The sequence below is a fragment of the Pelecanus crispus genome, chromosome 5, assembly GCF_030463565.1.
Source record: "Pelecanus crispus isolate bPelCri1 chromosome 5, bPelCri1.pri, whole genome shotgun sequence".
NCBI classification, from domain to species: Eukaryota; Metazoa; Chordata; class Aves; order Pelecaniformes; family Pelecanidae; genus Pelecanus; species Pelecanus crispus.
The window spans coordinates 39,094,753-39,118,578 of NC_134647.1; the positions used below are offsets into that span (position 1 = coordinate 39,094,753).

The following is a 23,826-nucleotide window of genomic DNA, read 5'->3' on the forward strand; positions in this document are numbered from 1 at the left end:
GGCAGGCACTTAGAATCATAGAATCATTTAGGTTGGAAAAGACCTTTAAGATCACTCAGTCCAACCATTATCCTACACTACCAAGTCCACTCTAAACCAATCAAGGGTAGACTAGACTAAACCATGTCCCCAAGTGCTACATCTACCCGTTTTTTGAACACTTGGCCTTGGAAACTCTGGATGAGCTCCCCAGCCCCTCCACAAGCCCTCTTTCGACTCTGCTCCTCTGCGGCTGTGGGGGAGCTGGGGCAGGCTCCACCCGGCTTGCCGGAGCAGCCTGTTTGAACCTCTCCCCGCTGCCGGCGGGAGGGAGGGAGGGAAGGAGGGAGGGAAGGAGACGCCGCCTGATGCCTCGGCTGCCCCGCATCTCCCACTCGCTGCGGGTTGGCGCGGCTCGGAAAGTTTCCCGCGGCGCGCAGAGAGGCAGCAGAGGCCCTGTTGCTGCGGGGCCGGCGGGAGGAGCAGCCCCGCGCCCCTTCCCGGGCGCTGGAAGTTCTGCGGGAGGCCCAGGGGGCGGCGGGGCGGGGCCCGGAGGGGCGGGGCCTGGAGGGGCGTGGCCGGCCCCGCCCCGCCCTCCCCTGTCCCCGCCCGCCGGCGCGGCCCTGGGTGCTGGGAGCTGTCCACAGAGGGAGGTGCTGAAGGCAGGGAGGGAGCAGAGGGACGCGGACATCTTCGCTCCCCTAATTTCCTCCCTGCCTTCTGCAGCCATTTTGCACCGGCAAAGCTGAAGGGAGGTGTGAGAGGGGAGGGAGGGGGTGGGCTGCAGGGGATGAAGGGAAGAGGGTAAAGAGTTAGGGAGAGCAAAGAGGCAGCCATGGGAGAACCCGGCTGGTATGCCTGCTAAGGCTGGCTCACGGCAGCAGCTGTCATCAGCATCATGGTGAAAAGGAAAAGCTCGGAGGGCCAGGAGCAGGAGAGCGGCCGTGGCATCCCTCTGCCCATCCAGACCTTCCTATGGAGGCAAACCAGGTGAGAGCAGCAAGCCCTGGGTACTTGGGATACAGCTGCAACAGGGCAGTGGAAGTGGGGGGCGGGGGGGGGGGGGGGGCAGGCCAGCTGCTGCCCAGTGGCGGGGAGGAAGCGGTTACTGCAGCTGCGACGTGAAGGCGTGAAACAAGCTGCTCTCTTTGCACTCAACAGAGAGCAATCTGTGTGTATCGGGGATGGCGGAAGGACCGGAGGCAGCTTAACCTAGTGGCAGTCCCAGGCAGCTTCTTGATTTGACTTTAAAACATCCATGTGTATGTGTGTCTATGCACCTCTCCCCTCCTCCTTCTTGTCCGTCCCCCCACCCCCACTTCAGCCCCCACTTTTAAGAGGACTCCTGGTGCTCTGGTACCAGAAGCAGCATCCCTCAGTGCTGCACCAGACTTGCAGCTTTGCTTGTAGCTGTATTTGCAGCCGTTCTGGAAATGTAATCTATGCTTTGGGACATCAGCATGCAAACAGATATGTCAAAGTCTCACCTTATTTCATTGGATCGGAGAGTAATGATGTGTGAGGGGCAGGCTGAATGTATGGCTCGGGCTTTATGTTCCTTGTGAATCCTGTCTTAAGAGAATTCTAAACTGAAAACATTGTGGGGCTGTTGGGGGGAGATTGCAAGGTTTGAAGGTTGTGGCTCTAATTTAAGGCCTCAGTCACAAAACCCCTTTATTCCACAGTTTCAGTGTCCTCAAAAAAAAAAAAAAAAAAAAGCTTTAATATGGCAACCTGATTAATTTTTTTAATATTTAACTCTGATCCCATTCTGGAAGGGAATGACAGTAGAGGGTGGGTGTTCTCTACCTGCAGGGTACAGGCCTGCATTTCATCATAAGCCTTCCACATCAGCAGTTGTGGAGGAAAATACTTAATACAAAACTGGCAAATGGATCTCTGGCTTAAAATAGAGGCAAGGCAAAGTACAGTAATATTTAACATATTTAGAACAGAACATATTGCAAATATGTCACTGAGGTAAAATGGCTGAAAACTGTCTGATGGAAGATTTTATCCATGGGGAACAGGACTCTTCTTGAGGGTGGATTAACTACCTCTTGGCATATCAGTGTGGGTACTTTTGTCTTCTAGAAACGGTAACAGCATTCTGTTAGATGTCATCAACAGGTATCTGAACATTGTTTTGGCCTTATGTCTTCCTTTACATTAAGTTTCTCAGCCTTTTGCCAGCCTTCTGACATGAAAAAAATCCTAAAAATAACCAAGCAAAATCCACACTTGAAGTACGGGGTCTCTAACGCTTTTTCTCCCTTCCTTCAGTGCATTTTTAAGACCTAAACTGGGGAAACAATATGAAGCTTCCTGTGTGGTATGTACATGTCTCTCTTTTTCAACTCTTACTAGTAACTAACTTTTCATGCAACTTGATCTGACCATGGTGGCTGATCAGCAAGCTTCTCAGCTTATGCCAGAAGTGGATTTAGTCCATTCAGCTTAATTTTGTACTTTTATCACAGGAAGGATTTGAAACATTTTCCCATCTACAGAATTTCGATATCATTTGCATTTCTAGACACAACAAAAACGTATTGATTTGGATATTAGTAACTGAACTAATTAGTAATTAAATAGAGTTAATAATGGTATGGGCGGACTGAGCTACAACAATCTGTGTCTAAACTTACAGTTCATCATGTGTGTATGTGCTTTCAGACGAGATTGATGTCATTTCAGTTTGCAATTACTGGAGTTTTTTCAGACTTAAAATATTGAAAACCTAAACATTACTAACAGGCTTTAAACAATACTTTTACCTTTGTGCAAGATGAAAATACCTCCTCTACTGGAAAATAGAGGGACCATGTCTTAGCAGCATCATTAAAGAGAGGTTATTATGCAGATACTAATAGTTCTTATTTCTAACTGTATTTCAAATGAAACGTCAATCTACTGCCTAAAGGGAGGAGAAAGGGAAGGCATGCAGCAAGTTCAAATAAGATGGGTGTCTAGGGAATTTCAGAATTCCTTGAGCTGTTGCTGATCTTTGGATGACTTAAAGTACATTAAGCAGTTGCAGCCAGACTTGACAGACTGGAAAAACTTGCTCTGGACATGTATCTTGGTAGTTTAAAGTACTTAGGTCTCTCTGCAGCAATTTTCTGACTTCCTTCTCACAAGACATTAAGCTCGAGAAGCCCTAGCCACTGCTGACTAATTTTCTTCTAAGAAATCCATAAATTTTTCAGGGTTATTGCTAGATACCAAATACTGATAGAGGACTGCTTGCTTAGTGTGTTGATGAGTAAAACAAGGGACAGAGCTTCCTTCTCTGTGCATTCTCCATGATGTCCCTATCTGTCTGTGACTTCCTTGTGCTTCATGCTGTGCTGTTGGCATCAGGTCTTCCCCTGTGTCCCCCAGGCTGATTCTAAAGCACCTTTCTTCTATGAGCACATATCAGAAAAACAAGACAAACCAAAAAAAAAAAACCCCAAACCAACTGCCAGACAAATGACATGTTGCAGCTAAGGGAAAGGGAGCTCTGGAAAAATGCATTTCATGAAGATCCAATCCATTTCCACCCCTTGGATGAAGGAGAACTTGATTCTTCTCTAATTCTTAACATAATCATTAAATTATGGTAGAAAGCTTTCGAAGGCAGGGCTTAGTTTTCAGCAATTGTTGGGATACCACCTGAGCTGCTGCGTCTGCCACCTTCTTTTGCTCATCAGTTTTCTAACCCTGCCAATGCACAGCAAAGTCACATCAACTCCTTCCATGTTATCCAGTGGGGTAGCAGAGTGCTGTGTGCATGGGTAAGACAGGGTTTCTGGAACATGACAGGTAGTTGGCTTGTCTTCTGAAACACCAAGCTGACTATCTAACAGCACTGTATTGACTAGTGTGCCTAAAAATACTGTGCACCTGTTATATGATCTGTCCTTTTAAAATTCTTTAGCCAGAATTGTTCTAGGCATGTCGATGGCTGTTAACTGCCTGCCAATGCATCCGACATGACATTGTGCAGTATTCTATTATTATTCTTGGCTCTGAACTTGCTGCAGTAGAATTTGCTGCATATTGTGCATTGAAGAAGCAGATGCTGGAGGCCTAGATTCAGTGAGTACAGCATCTGGTCGGCAAGAGCAGATTGCATTGCTTCTTTGAGCTTTGTTTTATACTTTAATACTTGAGGAAAAACCTGGCCCTTTCATAGCCTTGTTTTCCTTACCTGACCAATCACTGACTTCAATTGGTCTATGAATAATAGCCTTTAATCTGAAGATAGATACCCACCCCCACATAGTCTTACACTGCCTAAATGCTCTTGTGCTTCAGTACGGATTTAGTGTTCTTCCTTCTCCCCATTCTGCAGTTCTTCTGCCCTGACACAATGTCATTCCTGATGTGCATGAGTCAAAGCTGTAAATGATCTCACAGGAACATATGTGAGTGCTGTACAAAGCCAACACATTTTTAAATTCTTTTACCCTGGACGACATTGGGTGTGGAAAAACCCAAACGTTTTCTGGAGGGTCCTGCAAATTCATGGTTTACCTCTTCTCTGTTTTTTTGCTTATTTTTGCAAATGTAGTAATATGTGAAGGGCTGGTGAAGGGTCTGGAGAACAAGTCTTATGAGGAGCGGCTGAGGGAACTGGGGTTGTTTAGCCTGGAGAAGAGGAGGCTGAGGGGAGACCTTATCGCTCTCTACAACTACCTGAAAAGAGGTAGTAGTGAGGTGGGTGTTGGTCTCTTCTCCCAAGTAGCTAGCGATAGGACGAGAGGAAATGGGCTCAAGCTGTGCCAGGGGAGGTTTAGGCTGGAAATTAGGAAAAATTTCTTTACGGAAAGGGTGGTCAAGCATTGGAAGAGGCTGGCCAGAGAGGTGGTGGAGTCCCCATCCCTGGAAGTGTTCAAAAAACGGGTAGATGTGGCACTTCGGGATATGGTTTAGTCTAGTCTACCCTTGATTGGTTTAGGTGGGCTTGGTAATGTAGGTTAATGGTTGGACTGGATGATCTTAAAGGTCTTTTCCAACCTAGACGATTCTATGATTCTATGATTCTATGTTTTGTTGTTAGGAATGATTAAAGGATAGATATGGAACAAAGTTTAAAAAGATGCCATCTTTATTTTATCTAGCCAATGGACGTGGTTGCAGAAAATTGAGTTTTTGAACATGGGATTTTTCTGTAAAGAAAGTGCTTGGCATCTGTGTTTCGTTGCTTGTCAATGTTTGTGCTATAACTATGTTTAGTAAACAATGGAGCTTTACCATCCTTTGTGCTATGAAATCCTAGATTGTTTTAGATCTTTCTAGGAATTCTTCCTTACTCAGAGGACCTTCCCCAGACTGACAATACTGTCTGCCTGCATTTCAAGTTCTTTCCAGTCAGTCTGAAGTGACTTTAGCAATGGCCTCTGCTTTCCACCATGATGCAGCCTGTGCTTTGGAAGAACAGGGCAGTAAGGTTCTCTCCAAGGACAGAAGTCTGGTTCAAGAAACACTAATAGTTTCTCCATGTCTCTGCAAGGGTCTTGTTCATCCTGTTCATTCATTAGCTAAGCACTGGGCCCTGCTCTCCCAGCTTACTGCTTTTTTTCTTTTTTTTTTTTCTTTTTCCCAAATGAGATCCTCTAGGGCTACTTCCCTGGAGGAGACCTGCAGCTCATCTGGCACTCCTGAGAGGATGGAACGGGGGGGTGCTGAGCTTCCCAAGGTCCTCCTGGCTGTCTAGTGGGGGCTAGGGGCCTGGCTGAGCTGCAGGTACAGCTCTCCTGGGCTTAGAGCAGGGGAATTTCATGCAGCTCAAGCAAAGTTGTATAGGAAACCATGGCAAAGCCCAACCAGAATCTGGTCTGTCCTGTACTGCTTGTCTAGGCTTCTTCAGGCTGCCTGTTCCTGTTCCAGCAGCAAAGTGACACACAAGCTGACCCTTGTCACAAGGTATTTGACAGTCCCTTTGGTTCTTGGTGAAGAAGAAGGTAAAAGGAGAACAGGAGCAGTGGGAAGGCAGCCAGATGAGACTGACCGCCACTCCCTGTGAAAACAGATGGCATCACCAGGCTAAAAGGAAAAATGCTTGTGTAAGTGGCCCTGAGGGAGCTGAACACACACACCCAGAGCACCACTGAAAGGGGCTGCCCTTTCTCCAGCCAAGGCATGACACTGATTTCCCTCACTACTCCCTTGGTAGATGTTCTTTATCCTCCTTTGGCACGCAGGATATTGCAGGCATAGACAAGCGTGCTGTAAGCAGGTAACTGTTTTCTTAGCCAAGCAGCAGCCCTGAGGCTGCAGCTCCAGACATACCCATAGCATGACAATATATCTCCTCTGATTGACTTACAGGGAGCTTATTTCAGACATTCTCACTCAGCCTTCTTATTGAAGCATGTAGCTGTAGCAGCAGTTGCTTAGTTCATGTGGGGTAAAAATTAGGTCTTTCATCTTAACATCTGTATATTCTCTGTAACAGGTCCTGAAAGTCAGAGTAGAGCCATAGCAGACCGAACAGGAGGCTCTACAGGAGCAAATGTTAAGCCAGGGCCTTGTGTCTTAGTTAGCAATAGGACGAGAGGAAATGGGCTTAAGCTGCGCCAGGGGAGGTTTAGGTTGGAAATTAGGAAAAATTTCTTTACGGAAAGGGTGGTCAAGAATTGGAACAGGCTGCCCAGAGAGGTGGTGGAGTCACCAGCCCTGGAAGTGTTTAAAAAACTGGTAGACGTGGCACTTTGGGACATGGTTTAGTCTAGTCTACCCTTGATTGGCTTAGAGTAGACTTGGTAGTGTAGGTTAATGGTTGGACTGGATGATCTTAAAGGTCTTTTCCAACCTAAACGATTCTATGATTCTATGATTCTATGATTCTATGAATGTCTGGTGTAGACAGAAGCTGCTGTGAGTTAGACTTCTATGGAGAACTCAGGCAAATCCCATGGAAACATTTGTCCAAAGAACTGCATGTTCTTGTTGGGCTGCTTGTTACAGTTATCAGTGTGGGGACTGATGCCAACCAGGTCCCGTGCTGACAGTACATGCACAGTGGCAACTGGATACCAGCCAGTGCCTGCAGCACACAGGGACACTCAGTGGTTTCCATCCAGTAGCCTTTGTGTTAGCATTTTTCTGACAACATACAGTACTTCCATCTCAGATGCTTGTGATGACATATGCTGTTCTGGAAGCTTTCTGAAATATATTTAACTTTCTGCTCAGGCCAGGAAAGAACAGAGGAATCTGGTGGCTAACCATGTAGGAAAAGCTTCATGTGGCTCAGAAACCCAAAGTGTTGAGGTGAATACAAGCCTAATTTAAAGACATAATTGCATACTCCTTGACTTCCTCTTGAGTTTCTGAAGTATGCAGAATGTGGGCCAGAGCTTCCAGAAGGCAGTTGTTGGAAGACTTTCTCCCTGATGCCATGAATGAAACTGCAAATGGAAAGCCAGAGACCAACAATGTTGTTTTCCATCACACTTCATCACACTTCAGAATACTGTTGCTGCTCAGTGATTTTTTTGTTTTGTTTTGTTTTCCTCCCCTTGCTCTGTAACTGAATAGCTTTGTCACTCTGCTGAAGTGTGAGCTTATGGTTTGGCTTTTCTACTGGGGTGAGAAGGTAATTTCTTTTAATAAGCCTAGGTCACTAGTGGTGCTTGGCAGGCCTTTCAGTGAGCTAATTCAGCTCACTAAACAGGTAGAAACTACTTACCTCTATGCTGAGCTTCATTCTGGGTTGTGTAGAGGCTTGACTTGGCTGAATGAAGGCCTCAGTGAGCCCCAGAACTGATGCATGAGTAGAGATGGGGGTGTGTGGCTGGAGCTACAAATAGGGAGTGTCACCCTGTCTGTTTTTGACAAAAATAAATAAAATCTCATATTTTTCACTGGCTCTTTCAGACTTTGTGTTGTTTGTAACAATGCATTAACCCTGCACCTCTTGTCTTGCTTCTGGACGATACTTTACTACTTTGTTCCCCCATTTTGTTAGGTAACCTTCTCTGGGATAGTTGTTCTAGATTTTTCTTGTCTTTATACTAATGTGCTCTCAACTGCTACTGTGGTTCGACGACTTCATAGTTCCTGAATGGAACAAAATACTCAGACCTTGCAATGAGTACTTTGCTCCCATGCCTGCAAAGGCTTTCCAAGCATCTGCCATCCCTTCATGTTCTCCCCATTCCTGAACTGATAGGCATGAGTGGCAGGAGACCGTTTCCCTTTGTAGACAGTGTGGCCCCCAACCGATAGCTGTAAGAGTGATTTGAGGCATCCTTTCCCTGGTAGACATGTTATCACATTCTGGTGCTAAGAAATACACATTGCTGACAACCTAATTCATAGCACATTATTTTTGACTAATGCCCAGGAAGTCGGCATTTCTGTCCATGTATTACAACTAATGCCCTCCAATTTCAGCCATTGCTCCATAAAGAAAGTCTATTGAGTTTTCTGACTAGAACGTGGAGGTTCTAGTAGGTTGGCAGTGTGAATTTCTACACACTTATGTTTGTTGGATGCTCTGATGTTTATTGTCAGTATTTTCTCAGGTTCAACTTGTGTTGCTACAGGCTTAGTCCTCTATAAGCACACTCAGTTCTGAATAACCCCCCAAATACATCTGTGTAAATCATACAGTCCATCTCCCCTTCTCTTTGTCTATGCCTGGCGCTATTGGGGAGTTCCTGTCTTAGGTTGTAAGTACAAATAGATGTGTGTTTCTCGGCCTCTGTGCTGGCCAGAGCAGATCTGTTATGAGGATGCTGTAAACACATGATGGTGTGGCACTATGCTTGCACCAGGGCAACCTGCCTCTCGATGGAGCAGCTCATGCCTGCCCACACATGCGGATGCGGCCACCACCTGAGAGAACAAATGTGCACAGCTGCTGGAGTATGCAGAAGTGTGCACATTACCATGCCTGGGAGTGGCTTGTCATTTAGGAGAGCTAGGTTACGACTGCTGCCCTTTTTGCTTTTCTTCTTTGTGATTAAGTCTATTCTTATTACCACCACCACCACCCCACCCCCCCCCCCACCCCCCCATTTTACAGGAAAAATCAGTATGACTAGTGTTGAAGGAACGCTTACGAATCTGGAATGAGGGCATCTGAAGCATCCGTTAGGTCATAAATGCCAACAGTTACTTATTTGCCCAGAGCCTGATAAAATTCGTGAAACAGCTTGTGAACAAATAGGTAGCCAGGAGGCTAAGCGGGTATATGGCAAGGACATGCATTATCAGTAACGTATTTCTTCACTTTAGGAACTTCAGTGAAGGAATATAACTGCTTTTGTGACCTATAATGAGATCTTTGTATCTGGTCAGAGGAAGAACTTACTGAAATGGTTGGAGCAACTAGCAATAAGGAACTTCCTTACGGATTTCAAAGGCAGATAGTCTTATTTTGTGTTGCTTGAGGTGGAAATAATGAACTTGCTGCAGCCATCAGCTCTTTTAAATGTTCATCATGGCTCAACAAAAAATTTGTACATGGATTATTTTTTGTGGCAGGGTGTGAAAACATTTCCTAAGGCCCATATACATTTAAAGGGTTGCCCTTTATGTTACACTAAACTGAAAGAGTGTGTGTGTGTGTGCGAGAAGAATATCCAGCTCTCAGCTCCATAAATACAGGCTTCATTAGCTCCTGTGACTTCCAACAGGATTACTGGCGTTGCCAGATTAATACCCAGCACAACTGTAAGTCTGGCTTCATGTCGGCACTTGCTAATATAGACATGATACTTGCTTTAATTCTTTTTTATTACAGAAAATATATTGAGCGGCCCATTCATTTCTTAGCCAGGTATGTCCGTATGTCTGGTGAGCTTTAGCTACAGTCTGTGTCTTTCAGGAAAAATATTCTAAGGTGTGTTTTAGTTATAGAATGAAAACTTAAGAGATTACAGGTTCTTAAAAGAGAATGCTGTATGTACTAGAAGGTATGTGCAGAAATAGATATACAGTGTCTTTTTTTCTTTGTTCCTACTTCTAGTCTTTTGAAAGAGTTTTAGTAGAGAACAAGCTGCATGGCCTTTCTCCAGCTCTTTCTGAAGCCATCCAGAGCATTTCTCGCTGGGAACTTGTCCAAGCTGCGCTCCCGCATGTGCTGCACTGTACTGCAACATTGCTCTCCAACCGAAATAAGCTAGGTAAGTGCTCATGTGAGTTTGTGTTTTTGTTACTGGTGTTATCAGTCAAAATACAACAGATTGGTGCTCAGGGTGCTAACATATTCTAAATCCTAAAATCACAGTTAGTTCATTCTGTGGATTGCCTTTCTTGATCTGTTCTCATTTATAGCAGGGTAACCTGTGAGAGCTTCCCCAGTGAAGTTAATGGTCTGATGAGCTGAAGAGTCGAAGTAGTTCAATAATATTTTGCTAGTTACTTTCCAGAGATAATAGAACCAGCTGTAGCAAAAGTGTTACCACCCAGCAGACATGGGTTCCTTGAAAAAATACATATTTCTTTCAAGGCATGGTGCAGTGCCCAGTTGCACCGAGTACTTTTAATATCTTCAGGTCTTTTTTTTTTATTCCTTCTTCTTTTTGTTTTTATTCAGACTAATGCATTTGATTCTTAGCAAGTAAGTTAATCAGATAATAAGGATAGGACTAGGTCCAAATCTAACTTACTTTTACTAGTCTTTTACTGATTTCAGCAGTGATTTCAGCAGGAATTTGCTTCATGAGACATGCCATTCAATAGAGTCAAACAGACAAGGCTGTCAAGATGGCATCTTTTAAGAGCACTCTGTGTCCGTGCATTCAGTTGCGCTGCAACTGATATTTCAGGGGCTGAACTGCAAATGCTGTGAAGTAAATGGAGACGGGTGAATTAGGAGCTTTCAAACATAATGAAACAGAATGCTGATACTTCTAATGGTAGAATTTTAATTTTGAAATGCTTATCAGGACATTGGATGCCCAGTTTCCTGTGCGGCTCTGAAAGTCTCAACAGTACCGTTAATGGAAACCCTCTGAGATACTGTATGCATTTTTCCATCCAGGACATCAGGATAAGCTTGGAGTAGCTGAAACAAAGCTTCTTCACACTCTTCACTGGATGCTTCTGGAGGCCCCTCAGGACTGCAGCAATGACCGATTTGGAGGAGACAGAGGCTCTAGTTGGGGAGGGAGCAGTAGCGCCTTTATCCACCAGGCTGAAAACCAGGGATCACCAGGACATCCCCGGCCCAGCACCACGAATGATGAGGAGGAGACTAACAGAAGGAAGTTCTTCCAAAACTCCATGGCCACAGTGGAGCTTTTTGTGTTCCTTTTTGCTCCCCTTGTCCACAGGATTAAAGTAAGTGGAACACTGGTGGGGTACTTGTGTGGAGACACCTTTGAGCAGGAAAGGAATGGTTCTGCCTTTGTCATTGTTAATTAATTCAGCCTACAGTGCACACTGGGTGGCCACTGGAAACATTTTAACAAGCTGGCAGAATACCACTGCCATCAGGAAGAAATACTTCCAGTGATATGAACAATCGCCACAGCATCAGGCAGACACAAAGGGAAATAAATCTGAAGTGAGCCATTTTCAGCCCTTCAGAATGTCAAAGATCTGTGGCCCTTGTGAAGACTTTGGGACCCTGGAACCTGCAGAAAGGATTGCAAGCTTTAGCTTGCTCCAGTGATTCTCAAGCATTGTTCAGAAGGGCCTTGCTAGCTTTCCAGGAATTCCACCATGGGGCTGCCACTGGGATTTGTTGTTGTCATTACAATCACCTGGATGCTAATTACCAGGAATGCATGATAGTGGTATGAGCATGGCGGTGGCAAAGGCAATTGAGCATTCCTTTCTTCTGAAGCTGGGAGCAGGCTTCAGGCTTCCTGCCTGCCAAGGTCCCTCTGTTGGTTTTATGCTGAGTGCGTCAGCTTTGCAGAGCAGTGTGATGAGGAGACATTTTCTGCATGCTCTGAATCCTGCCTCTTGTCTTTAATCTCTCTGGAGGGCTGCTGTTTAGCCTTTATGTTTCCAGCTAGGCCTTGGAAGAGAAACTGGCTCTGCAGAGTAGGTGCTTGGAAAAGATCTATAAAGTCATGAAGTGATGGAGGCTGTTATCTCTTCCAAGCCAGCCTTGTATTCTGCAACAGTTGAAGATAAGACAGTACAGGAGATAAAGGATAATCTTTTGGTTAAGGCAGGTGAAAGCAGGTCTGGAGAGCTAGATTCTTTCCCTCCTTCTGCTACTGAGTTCCTGTACAGTATTGCTCAACTTATTTAGCCCAAATTTTTTGTACTTGATTACTAGTTCCACATTTTCTCTGTAAGCTATTGGGACACGACAGGAAGAAATGCTGAATTCTTCCCAGTGCTACACACACAAATGTGGGCTGCCCTTTGAATAAATGAAATGAAACTGGAGGTAGACCCTGGCTATTAGAGATTAGGTTTCCAATTTTTTTTATATTAACCTTTCTGGGATGTAGTTTCCCATTTACAAGATGGGGTTACTAACAATATCTCAGGTTTACCTTGAAGATCTCTGAGATACTGTAGTGATGAACATTGAAAAGCCCTTGAAAACATGCATGTTTCTGTCATCAAAGCAAAGCTCAAAAAAGGTGCGGTAAATGAAGCATGTAACTGGCTCACTATGTCAGCATTGTCCCTTCCGTGTTTCACAGAGGCAGAGGTCTCAGGGGAAGGATACTATCTGATCAGATAACCAAAGTAATGCATGTGCTCAAGGAAGATGATACATGCTTGCACAGGCAGACCTAAATGATGGAATTCCTAACTTCTGAGAGGATTTGTGTATTTAACAATGTGTTTTAAATGAGGCTTTTGGGGGGTGAGGGGGATGCAAGTAATCCTGTAACTTAACATCTGTAGGTGAAAGTGTTGGCATGTCACCAAAAGCTAGCAGCACAAAGTAAAAATGCAACACATTACTGCTGCCACTCCCAAAGGCCTTGCAAGGTCCTTTTACTTTTACAAGGTTGCAATTACTAAAAATAGTAATTAAAAACAAGCTTAGTTTATAACAAGCCTTGCGAGCTCATGATGACGAGACGGCACTAAGAGTAGGGAATAGAAGGGCTGAAGAGCTATAAGCAGTCAGCTCCTGCTGTTCCTTTGGCTCTGTCTGCAGCATCAATTTCAACCGCTGAGGCATGTGGCGCTATGTCAACAAGAGACAGTGGTGCAGCTATAATTATGCTTCCAAACCTGCTATTACCATGTTTTTTTGCCTTATGGGGATAGCCAGACTATACCAGCATCAGTGTCTCCTTATGTAGATCCAACCTTAGGTCAAGTAGGTGCATACCTGCACCTTCATCCTGCTAAGATTTACTTGTGTACTAATTTACCTGATTTCAGCTACTTGCATATGTAAAACAACACATTGACATAGCTCAGGTCCTAACAGTGCTAATAATAATAGCTACTGTATACTGCTATTTCATAGTAATTTGTTACATGTCATGTTTCCTCAATTTCTAAGTAATGTTTTAATATTTAGTATTCTTATTCTTTTGGGGGAAGAATTTGAAGTCTCAGAATGTAAATCCTAACGTCGAGATTGAATACTAAATATGATGTGGTTATATATGGTCAGAAGGGGTGCTTTCTGACACAGGAATGGCCTTTTCTTTTATAGCTTAACGTCCTGGAAAAAACAGAGTTCATTAACTAGTATAGAAATTTCATTTGGAAAAAGCTTCTTGTATATTTTGTATTGAGAATTCCCTATTATTTTTTAATAGCTATACTTGAAATGTATTAATGTCTGCTGAGGAGTGTCAGTGGCCTCTGAGTTAGCATATACTGACCACAAAACTGCACACGGTATCACTCATTTCTTGTAAGATCTGTGCATCAGAGAAACGACAATACTTCTAGACTAGAAACAACATTCTTTTCTGTGAGCTTGTGTGATACAACCTCTCTTTGTCTTTCTAGGAGTCTGACCTGACATTTCGGTTGGCCAGTGGCCTTGTTATTTGGCAGCCTATGTGGGAACACAGACAGCCTGAAGTTTCTGCCTTCAACGCCCTTGTAAAACCAATCAGGAACATCGTTACAGGTCTGTGACTTTCCTGGGGTAATGTCGCTCCTGAGAGCTGGGAAACTTTTCCTTTGTTTGCCTGATGCTGCCTTACGTTCTCTAGCCGTCGTATTTGAAGCAATATGTTAATCCTGCAGGAACTAGTCAAATCTTTGAGAGTAGTTTAAAGATGTTTCCCCTCAGAGTCAACCGACATTTGCATAATAATTAAATAGGAGATGAAAGAGAAATCACAAATAGGAAATGAGAAACTCTTCAGTAAAGTTATCATTTCCTGTCAGCCTCATATCTCTGTTTCACCATATCTTCCTTAGTTGCTAAGAAGGGCAAAGGCAGTATCTAGCAGCAGCCTGACACCTGTGGGGAAGGCTTTCCCAGACTGGCACCAGACAAAAATTAACACTGAAGAGCACAGAGTTGGCAGTGTAGGTTCTCCTCCTATCTAAAATTTGAATTTTTCCATGTTATGAAATTAAACAAAGTAGTTTCAAGAAGCTCTAAAGAAGACTTAGGTTGTGAATTTGCTTTTGCATGCTGGAAGGGGTTGTTCCTCCTTTGTACTTCAGCCATAATGAGACTGGAGTTGGGTGCTTGGGCTTCCAAGCCTTTGTGTCTGGCCTAGTTCTAAAAAACCTTTTTTACTTCTATGTATTTAGACAATAGTTTTGCATAATTCCTACAAGGTAGTGAGTTGACAGTGTGCTAGGTATATCGCTGTAGCATTGCTTGCTCATTCTCAAAAGCATGGAACTGTAATTTTCACAGTAGTGAAAATGTAGTTCACTAAGATTTTTCTGACGACAAGTAATTTTGGATGTCATATTTTGTTCTGAAGGCTTTGTAGACCTTTGGGACAGTCCAGAATTGAAAAGATTCAAGTCTTTCAAATTATTTAAAACCATCTTTGACATCTAGTTCTTCCTCCATCTTCTTCAACTTCTGGAATTAAAAAATAGGATTTCAGCCCTGGAACTAACAAAAGGAATTAGTCCTATGTTTTCTTTGACTGTTGGAATTGTTTCCACAGGTCTGGAGTGTGGTCAGAAAATCCCTAAAGAATAACTTCAGGAGTCTGAAATGAAAATACTCTTTTGTGTTTTGAAAATGTTTTCAGCAGAACGGAAATAGAAATTGGAATGAGGTTCTTTATATCAAGGAAGATTCTGCTATCTTAGCATTGTAGTATCAAATTGGGACAAAAAAGTGAAATTTACTTAAATTTTCCTTCAAATAACAAATTAAAAAAATCTACTGAAGAAGCTTTGCAATGTTTTGTTTGGAGTCAGTCTGATACTGTCACATCTGAATAGCTCGCGAGGTGACAATTCCAAGAATTGTCATCCTAGTCTTTGTGATGCCCTTGTTCTTCATACAGTATCGTCGATCAAACTTTCTGTATGACATCCGTGTGTTTCCTGTGATGAAGGCATTTGTCAAATTGGAAGTCACAATACATTGAGTGATGTAACCTAGAAAAGGAACTGAATACATGCAAGAAATATAGGAAGAGGAAGAGCTCTGAAATAAAAGGCACTAGTGTGCACAGGAAAACACAATTTGATGCCAAATGGATTTAGGATAAAATTTATATTCAAATTTAATTTTAAAGAAAAAGCAACTTCCAGTAGGCAATGTTGTTGACAATACAACTGAAAGAATTGTGCAAAAATGAAAACAGTCCTTTTTTCTTTTTCTTTTTATGGCTGTGGCTAATGCTTAGGAAGTCTGCAGCAGAGAGATGCTGCTTTGGGTTTGGTTTTGTTTTCTGGTTTTTCCTTTCAGTGGTACATTTTAATGTTAGAGGTGATTCCTGAAATGTCCTCCTTTGACTTCTTTTCTCAGCTAAGAGAAGTTCTCCTACCAACAATCAGAGCATGACTTGTGAATCCCCCAATCTGGACAGTGGACATACTGAGGTAAGCTCTATGCTAAGGTTAGACAAACTTAAATAAGGAGCTGAGGGAGGGGGGAAATTAATATTGAAACAGCGCTTGCAGTTACCACCCTAAAGTATGCTATCTCCAGAAATCACAGTTCTTCACAGTTCTTCCGAAGGCTCCCAACCTTGTCTGCAGTGGAACTAAAGGGTATTGAGTATAGTTGTCAGGATCTCCTTGGCCTTATAGGACAAAAGCCTGATCTTATGTATTTTCTTGGGCAAGAGCCCTGTCTTACCTTTTGCCTGTACAATGCCTAGTACTGAGAAGCCCCAGACTTGATCAGTTTCTCCATGGTATTACCATGGTATTATGGTATGAGTAATAGTCGTGTCTAAGCACAAATTGCAGTAAGAAAACTAATATGGGAGAGATAAATACGTTTATATACCTATTTCCTTTTATTAAAACTATTCAAAGGGACTACAGGTGGTCTGTGAGACAACCCAGCCAGATTCTGTACCTCCAAAGGCCACTGTTTCAGCATGTCACCGTGGAAATTCCTTGGATGGAAGCGTATCCTCCCAAACCTCTCAGGAGAGAGGTACTGCACATCCCAGGTACAAAACCCTTCAGCAGAAAGTTAGGCTAGTGTGACTCAATGGCAGAGGTCACAGAAGTCATTTACGTTGAACCTGCTGTTGTCTGTACACACCAAGGGTGCTGGATGTTTATCTCAAACTCTTAATTCAACAAATCTCAGTGCTGGGTGATGAACAGGTGGGGATACTTGATATTCAATGCCACTTTCATTGGACAAATCTCTAGCTGGCCTGTTGGGACAGTTTCTTTGGTCTTTCCTAATGTGTTGGTTTCTTATAATTAAAGACACTAACGAATAACCTGCAGGTTCAACCCTCCTTAGCTAGATTCAGCCTCAGGCAGCTGGTATCTTTTCTGGCTTCCTTTTGATCAAATTTTCATTGCCTTTAGCAAAGGATATTTGCAAGCCTCTCTCCATTGCCTTCATTATGCCTTCTCTGCATCCTGCTGCTTTGCTTGCTTTAGACTACTGGCCCAAAGGAACAGACTAACAAAGAAGCGCAGCCATGCAAACATCCTCCCAGCTTGCCCTGCTGGAGCTCAGGCCATGGTTTTCCAGCATGGTGCTGATGAATTAACTTCTTTCAATCTAGATTTGGGCATGTAAAGATAGAACTAGATTTTCAGTAGTGCTGGGCACTCAGTAGTGCCATAGAGTAAATAAAGCTGAGGAGTGTCTTCAGGGGGTGGAGAGGGAGGGAAGCCTAGCTATATTTTTAGGTCTCTATGGATCTAGGAGCATCACTTAAACTCCTCCTAAAAATTTTGGTCCTGTTGCTAATCTCTTTTGGGAAATGTCATATCCAAAACACTGTAGTGTTTTAAGAAATTGCTTCATTACAGAGACAGAAGAAATACGGGATGGAGTGGGTTTCTGGATATAATCTAGGAACGGCTCTGATTTCTCAAAATGGAGTTTGATGCACTCTTTCACTGGTGGAAAGGGCAAAAATCCAGGGTTCTGATCCTATCAGGAGGCTTCCCTTGGGATTTTGTATCGAGCCTGCTGACAGTTCTGGGTCTTTATTTAATTTGTATTAATGTGAGCCAGTAAAACTGAAGTTGGGGATAGAACTGCCTTTCTATGTGTGAACACTACTGCTCAGAGAGTGCACAGCCATAAAAAAATAAGCAGCCTTTTGAGAAGACAGCATCAGGTGATCAATTTGTCAAGCTGGGTCTGGTGGTTGCTATGGGGATAAAGCTTCAGACAGGCTTTGAAGAGAGCATCATTATGTCTCCTCATTTGCAGGACTCATTGATCAGTTAAAACTGTACAGGGAGCTTTGGTTGCCAAGCAACAGACAACTGGGGAACAAATGTTGTTTACTCTACTTACCAACAGCCGCAGTATTCCTTTGTCCTTGGGCCCGGGTTGAAGGAAGGCTGCCTTTCCACTCTCCCTGCAGTCTCAGGCAACCAAGAGCTGGTCATACAAACCCTAGGTTCCTTCTAAATGAAGCACAGAATTTCATTTCTGCTTCCTCAGACTCATCTTGAGCAAATGGCTTGTTCCTCAGATGCTGGCTCATTATCCCTGCTCCACTCAGTGAAATTCTCCGTTTACAGATGACACAGTTTAACACTGAAGCAAATAAAGCCACAGCCCTTCAGCCAGCTGCTGTCTTGAACAGACTGCCTGGGAAATAGACTTTGCAGGAAGGACTTCAGTGACAAATATTTCATAAGGAGAACATCCCTTGCTCCAAGCTGTGTTGTGCCTTGGGTTTGCCTATGCTGCATTCAGGGGAGCATGAAAGACTGGTTAGAGTCAGACACTGATCTGGGTCCTGCAAAGTGACCAGGGAGCAATGCATCATCCTTTACATTTGCTGTTGAGGTGATGGGCTTTATTTCCTTTGCTGGGATGCTTTGAGTATCCCAGCTATCCTTACGGTTTTTTACAGGTGGCATCTATGTGACACAATCTTGACTGTGACAGGCAGCCTTCACATCAGGTTTATGGGGAAAACTTTATAACTTACTGCCATTTATAATTATTTTGCCCTTCCTAATTCAGTTTTTCAGGTTTTCGTAACAGCTCATTTTAAAGTAGTCAAACTTGTAACATTTTTATCTTGAATACAGCACTAGGGGAGAAGCTATAGATTGCATATAGTGACATATGCTGACACAGATGGGCTGGTCTGCAGTCACCAAGTGCCTTCAACATTGGCCTGTGGGGCTGGCAGCAAACCAGCTCCTGCAGGTTTGAGTTCTAGATATGCGCATTGCTCCAAGCCCAGCCTTGCCACCTGCCCCCCATTTCCAAGTGTGTAATATGGAGCAGGGTTCACGTGATTCCAAGTGGTGTCAACATTCACTGCACACTTCTTTCTCCTTTGCCAGCCCCATAACTGCCTTGGATGCACAGGGCAGCTTTGTGGCACTGGGCAGCAATCCAGAAAAGCACTTTAAGCACGCACTTCACTTTAAGCACTTAGAGGTTCCACTGGGCAGTATTGCCGCTTGTTCCCTAATGCTTTGCTGGACTTTGGTGTTGGACGCCTCTGTTCAGAATGTGGTGGTACCCAGCTGGAGATGGGGGTGTCCTGCCAATGCTGTTTGCATGTTGTTTAGCAGAATTGATAATATAAATGGTTTGAAAAGATATATATATGTTTGATATTCTTGTGATGATTCTCAAATGCCTGAGAAATACAATTAATGGAAGTGCTGTTGATTTTTATAGAATCCAAAAATCACAGAAGTACTCAGTTCACGGAGCTGTGTTTCTAAGATACTGAGCAGAAACATTCAAATTGTGTACTTCTGCAGGCAACCCCCCCCCTCCCAAGATCTCCAGAGTTCCTGCCCCACCCCAGCATTTCACACCTTCTTTTGCCAGCCATGTGATTCTCATTCCTCTGACTCCCTTTCTCTGCTTCTTTTCTGACAGAATGTCTCGTAACAGCTAGTGACTGTACAGAGGGTAGATCAGGCCAGTTGTACTCTGCTGGGAGAGAATTGGTGTAAAAAACAAATAATAAAAAAGTTGGGGCATTTTATTGCAATAAGATCGGCTCTGAAAACAGATATCATCCCTTTGAGATCTGAAATCTCTTCAGTCTTATATCTGAGGCTTACTACAGACATCTTGGTTTTGCATGCAGTAAGTTCTACAATACTTAGGACATTCTGTACTAAAACCCATCAGGAAATGACACCACCTGAAAGGCAGGAAATCATAATGAAGGCTAAAAATGGTCCTTTTCTCTAGCACACCTTGGCAAAGAGTGTCTGTAACAGTAAGTTTTACTTGTATAAGAATCAATTAAATTGGCTTAAAGGGTTAACTAACTTAGCTGCCCTGCCTGCTTCTTCTTAAGTAAGGCCTGATGTGTACAAATGTAAACCATTCCTAAATATATATTACTAGTATCTGAAGAGCAGATCCTCAAGGGTTGTCTGTTTCCAGCTGAACAAATTATTCAGTTAGCACAGGTGCTGGAGGCTTATCTCCAAACCACAGTTTAAGAAAGCAACCCTATCCAAGAAAACACTTCACAAAGCATATACTTGAGTCCTCTAGGGAGCTGAAAGCTAAATATTGCTTGCGTGTCTTGGGTAATGCTTTCCTCAGTCAGGGCCTTAGTCCCGAAGGGTCAGTGTCAAATGACCCTGCAAGCTCAAGCAGGCACAGCTGTGTGCACATCCTGGCGACTTCTGCAGATGGCAGGAGAATGAGAATGGCTTACAGCTCTTGATGAGTGGCTAAATTCTAGGCCTCTTAGTAGAGCTTTTGGGTCTTTTGGGGTGGACCAGCACGTATGCTAGGACAGAACTGGTTTCCAGTTATCGAAGAAAACTTTGTGATATCAAGAGTGACCCCCTTAAGAACAGATGAACATAGAAACTTGACAGATCATCATTGAGTGGTTCTTTATTCAGAGAGCTGAGTATCTAAGAAAGGCTAAAGAGCCTGATGACTAACATTTCTACTCCTACTTTTTGGAGCAGGGTGTCCTTGGTGATCCCACCATGCCAGAAGTCTCGCTATGCCACTTACTTTGATGTGGCAGTGCTGCGCTGCCTGCTGCAGCCACATTGGTCTGAGGAGGGCACGCAGTGGTCACTAATGTACTACCTGCAGAGGCTGAGGCATATGCTACAGGAAAAGCCGGAGAAACCACCTGAGCCAGAGATCACCCCGTTACCAAGACCTCGCAGCAGCTCCATGGTGGCTGCTGCACCCTCTCTGGTGAATACCCACAAAACTCAGGTAAGAAGTTGCCATCAATAAGAAAATAGCAACTGTTGTGGTGATGCTGGGGAGTGATGGCTGGACAACTAGCGAAAAGCACAGCTTTGGTGTTGGTTAGGCTGCCCGGAGGCCAGATGTGTGCATCGATTCAGAAAGAGACCCCGAGAACGATGAGGGTTTTGGAGGCAGAATCTGATGCAGAGTCAGAGCTGGTGCCTGCTGAAAGCTTGAGGGTTGATTTGGGATAATTAATCTAGGGTGAACTGTGATAACATTATTTTTTAATGTGAGAATATACTAATGTAGTTGTCAGAAGAAATCAGACTGCCTTTGCATTACAGTGTAATGCTCAGGACTCACTGAGCTTCTTTGGTGTAACCCCTCAAAAGAGAGAAAAGGAATTGCACTTGGTACAGCACTGCATACTCCAGGCAAACACTTGGGTTAAAATATTGGAGTAGACGTTGCAAACAGTGGCAGTGAGCAGAAGCCCTCCATGTTGTTACCTCTTTTCCTCCTGTTACTCATATTGCCTAACTCTTACCTTTATATTTGCCAACAAAACCTCAGTAGACAAACTGTCCTAATAGGTGTCAAGACTTGCTCCCTGTTTTGCTGGAAAAGGAACCCCAGACTCCTGACCTTGGTGCAGTAAAGATCTTTGTGTTAGAGCTTCAATATTTTTTCTTTTGGGTAGCTCACTGTTGTTCCAGGGATAAAAAGGGGATGCTGCTGCAGTTGCAGTTAATCTCCTTGTTGATTTGTGCTACTTTTAGGTGGTGCACTCTTTTCCTGTCATGTGGGCTTTTAACAGCAAATGCTGATTTGATGAAACTGCCTCACAAAATTTAATACAGGTTCTACTTTTGCAATCCAATTTTATGACACACTTCAAGTAAAAGGCTCTATCTTCCATTAATCTTGCTGTCAAATGTCTGTTTTGAGTCAGAACTCTCAGAATTTTTTGGTGTTTTTTCTTAAAAATCCTTGCTTTCAGTATTGTAGAGCTCTGGCAGTTTTTTACCTGTTATTTTATAAGGGAGAAGGGTGAAATATCTTTTCTCCTGTACAGCCCAGATGCTCATAAGCCAGAAGACAAGCATAAACAACATAAACATTAGTACTATTCTTTTTAAATCTCAGGATTGTGTAGACATTCTTACGATTTTTATGAGGGCTGGTGGTTACTTGTGGTTTTAAGGGCTCAGGAGCAGCAATATTGTTTAACCTGTATTACACTTTAGTGTCATTTCTATAAAATGTTGCCTGTTTCATCCTTGTAAAAGCTTGACATATCTCCACAAAGGCCAGGTGATATGAATTACTATTCAGTCTTAATCTGCCTTTGCATGGGGATTTTATAAGATTGCTGTGCATGTACAGAAAATCCTCCTTAATATCATCTCCTGGAGGGAGAACTAGAAGATACTGCTATCGGTGTGGTTCACTGTTTCCATGCATGTACTGTCCCTTTGCCTTTGCTCATAACAACCCAGTTGTTTTGCACTTTAACAAGTTTAGCTACTAGTGCAACAGGGAGTGCAGTCAGTGGTTCTCAGCACAGTGGCAGCATGAATGGGGTTGTCCTCCATAGGCACCATTTGCACTAGTATTGTGCTGGTTCTTCTCTATACGGTGAAACACTCCTCTCCTTTCACACACTTGGCTATTCTTGCTTTTCCAGGCTGTTTCTCTTGCAGAAGATTCCTTTGCTCAGTTGCTCTTCACTAACATTTTTCTGTTAAATCCATTTGGCAATTCCACAGGGTACATTCTAGCTGTTAATGTGAGGACTCTGTCCAGGGCATTCTTCCCTCCAGGGCCAGGTTTGATTGCTTTTGGTAACCTCTGTGTCAGTCCTGTGTGTTTTTACCGTACTTCATCAAATTGGAATCCTGTTTAAAAAGGTTTCCAATTTGTTACGCGGAACAGCTGTGATGGAGGAGGTGAAACGGTCTTCCATGCAGGAGAAGTTTCAGCTCATGCCCCTCTTTATAACTCTGAGGGCTGAAATCTGTGCAACGCACACAGACAGGCTCCGTTTCATCCCAGCCAGCTGTAGGGACTTAACTGCTGTTCTTAAATTCAGAGTCTCATCACTTAAGGCTCTCTGCTTGTCAGAGGAGAGAATGCCACCTCCAGAGGGCTAAGATTTGTCATTTCTTTCTATCAATGCAAGGGGTTGTATGCTGAGACTTGAGCAGCTCATTGGACACAGGGATATGCTCAAAGCCTGCTTTTTCAGTCTAGATCTTAAATTCCTGACATAATGTCATCATTTCTGCTCACAGGTTGATCAATAAGTTCTCAAAAATATTGTCACTCTGTGTTTCAGCAGGATAGATTTAAAGTGACAGGCAGAAACTGATTAAAGACAAAAACAGCTGCCTGCAAATCACATCAGGGACCGGTAGATTTTTCTGGTAAATCCACATTCTTTCTATTGTTTCGCAGTATATCAGGGTAACTTCCTGCATCTCCCTAAGCCTCAGCAAAATTCTCACACTTCTCGTTGGTTTCTGTGTGCCGGAAATAACATTTCAAATATAAGCTTGGGCTAAAGCAGTTGGGATCGAGAGAACATGAGAAACATCTTCCATGGATTACCTAGTAAACTGAACAGTGAAGTAGAAAAAGATGCAACACAGCATGCCAGCACTCCTTGTTGCATAGGGAAAGGGGTACTGGATGGAGTGTGAATAAAATGAATACTAGCTTGCTCTAGAAAGTGACTTTAGTCTAAGCATATTTCAGACTTGGCAGCATGTGATAAAGGAAGCCTGCACTGCATCTGTATGCAGTGAATTCAGTATAAGGACAGGTCTAGGAAATGAAATCTTCAGAGGCTCACAAACCTCTACAGTCTTGCACTAACATTGCAGGGGCAAAGAGCCAAAGCTTAAATTAAGCACAAGACCAATGCAGCTGTAGTGCTCGCTGCGGTGCTAATATAAAGCCAAGAGTCTCAAGTGTAATATCTTGAGAGTTGAGAGAAGTACTAATGAGCTGGTAGCCATACAGTCATGCAGAAGGAAGGCAATAGAAAACAGAAACAACAAAATCTAGAGTAGCAGCCCCAAAACTATTTTGCTTTCTTATCCATCTTGTGCAATATCATAATTGCCACATAGCCTCCTGCGCAGAATAGCCACTTTTTTAATCCGTCT

General features: G+C 43.4%; 1 protein-coding gene across 3 annotated transcripts in view; it reads left to right on the forward strand.

The window, feature by feature from the left end:
* Nucleotides 1-877: 877 nt before the first annotated feature.
* Nucleotides 878-23,826, forward strand: part of UNC80 (unc-80 subunit of NALCN channel complex) — a 133,336-nt gene continuing 110,387 nt past the window's right edge. For all 3 annotated transcript variants that reach the window (XM_075710650.1, XM_075710649.1, XM_075710651.1), the window contains exons 1-8: nucleotides 878-969; nucleotides 2,263-2,311; nucleotides 9,947-10,103; nucleotides 10,964-11,262; nucleotides 13,870-13,993; nucleotides 15,818-15,891; nucleotides 16,333-16,472; nucleotides 20,416-20,677. In XM_075710650.1, coding sequence (XP_075566765.1) covers nucleotides 878-969; nucleotides 2,263-2,311; nucleotides 9,947-10,103; nucleotides 10,964-11,262; nucleotides 13,870-13,993; nucleotides 15,818-15,891; nucleotides 16,333-16,472; nucleotides 20,416-20,677 — 1,197 coding nt within the window. The remainder of the gene's footprint in view (nucleotides 970-2,262; nucleotides 2,312-9,946; nucleotides 10,104-10,963; nucleotides 11,263-13,869; nucleotides 13,994-15,817; nucleotides 15,892-16,332; nucleotides 16,473-20,415; nucleotides 20,678-23,826) is intronic.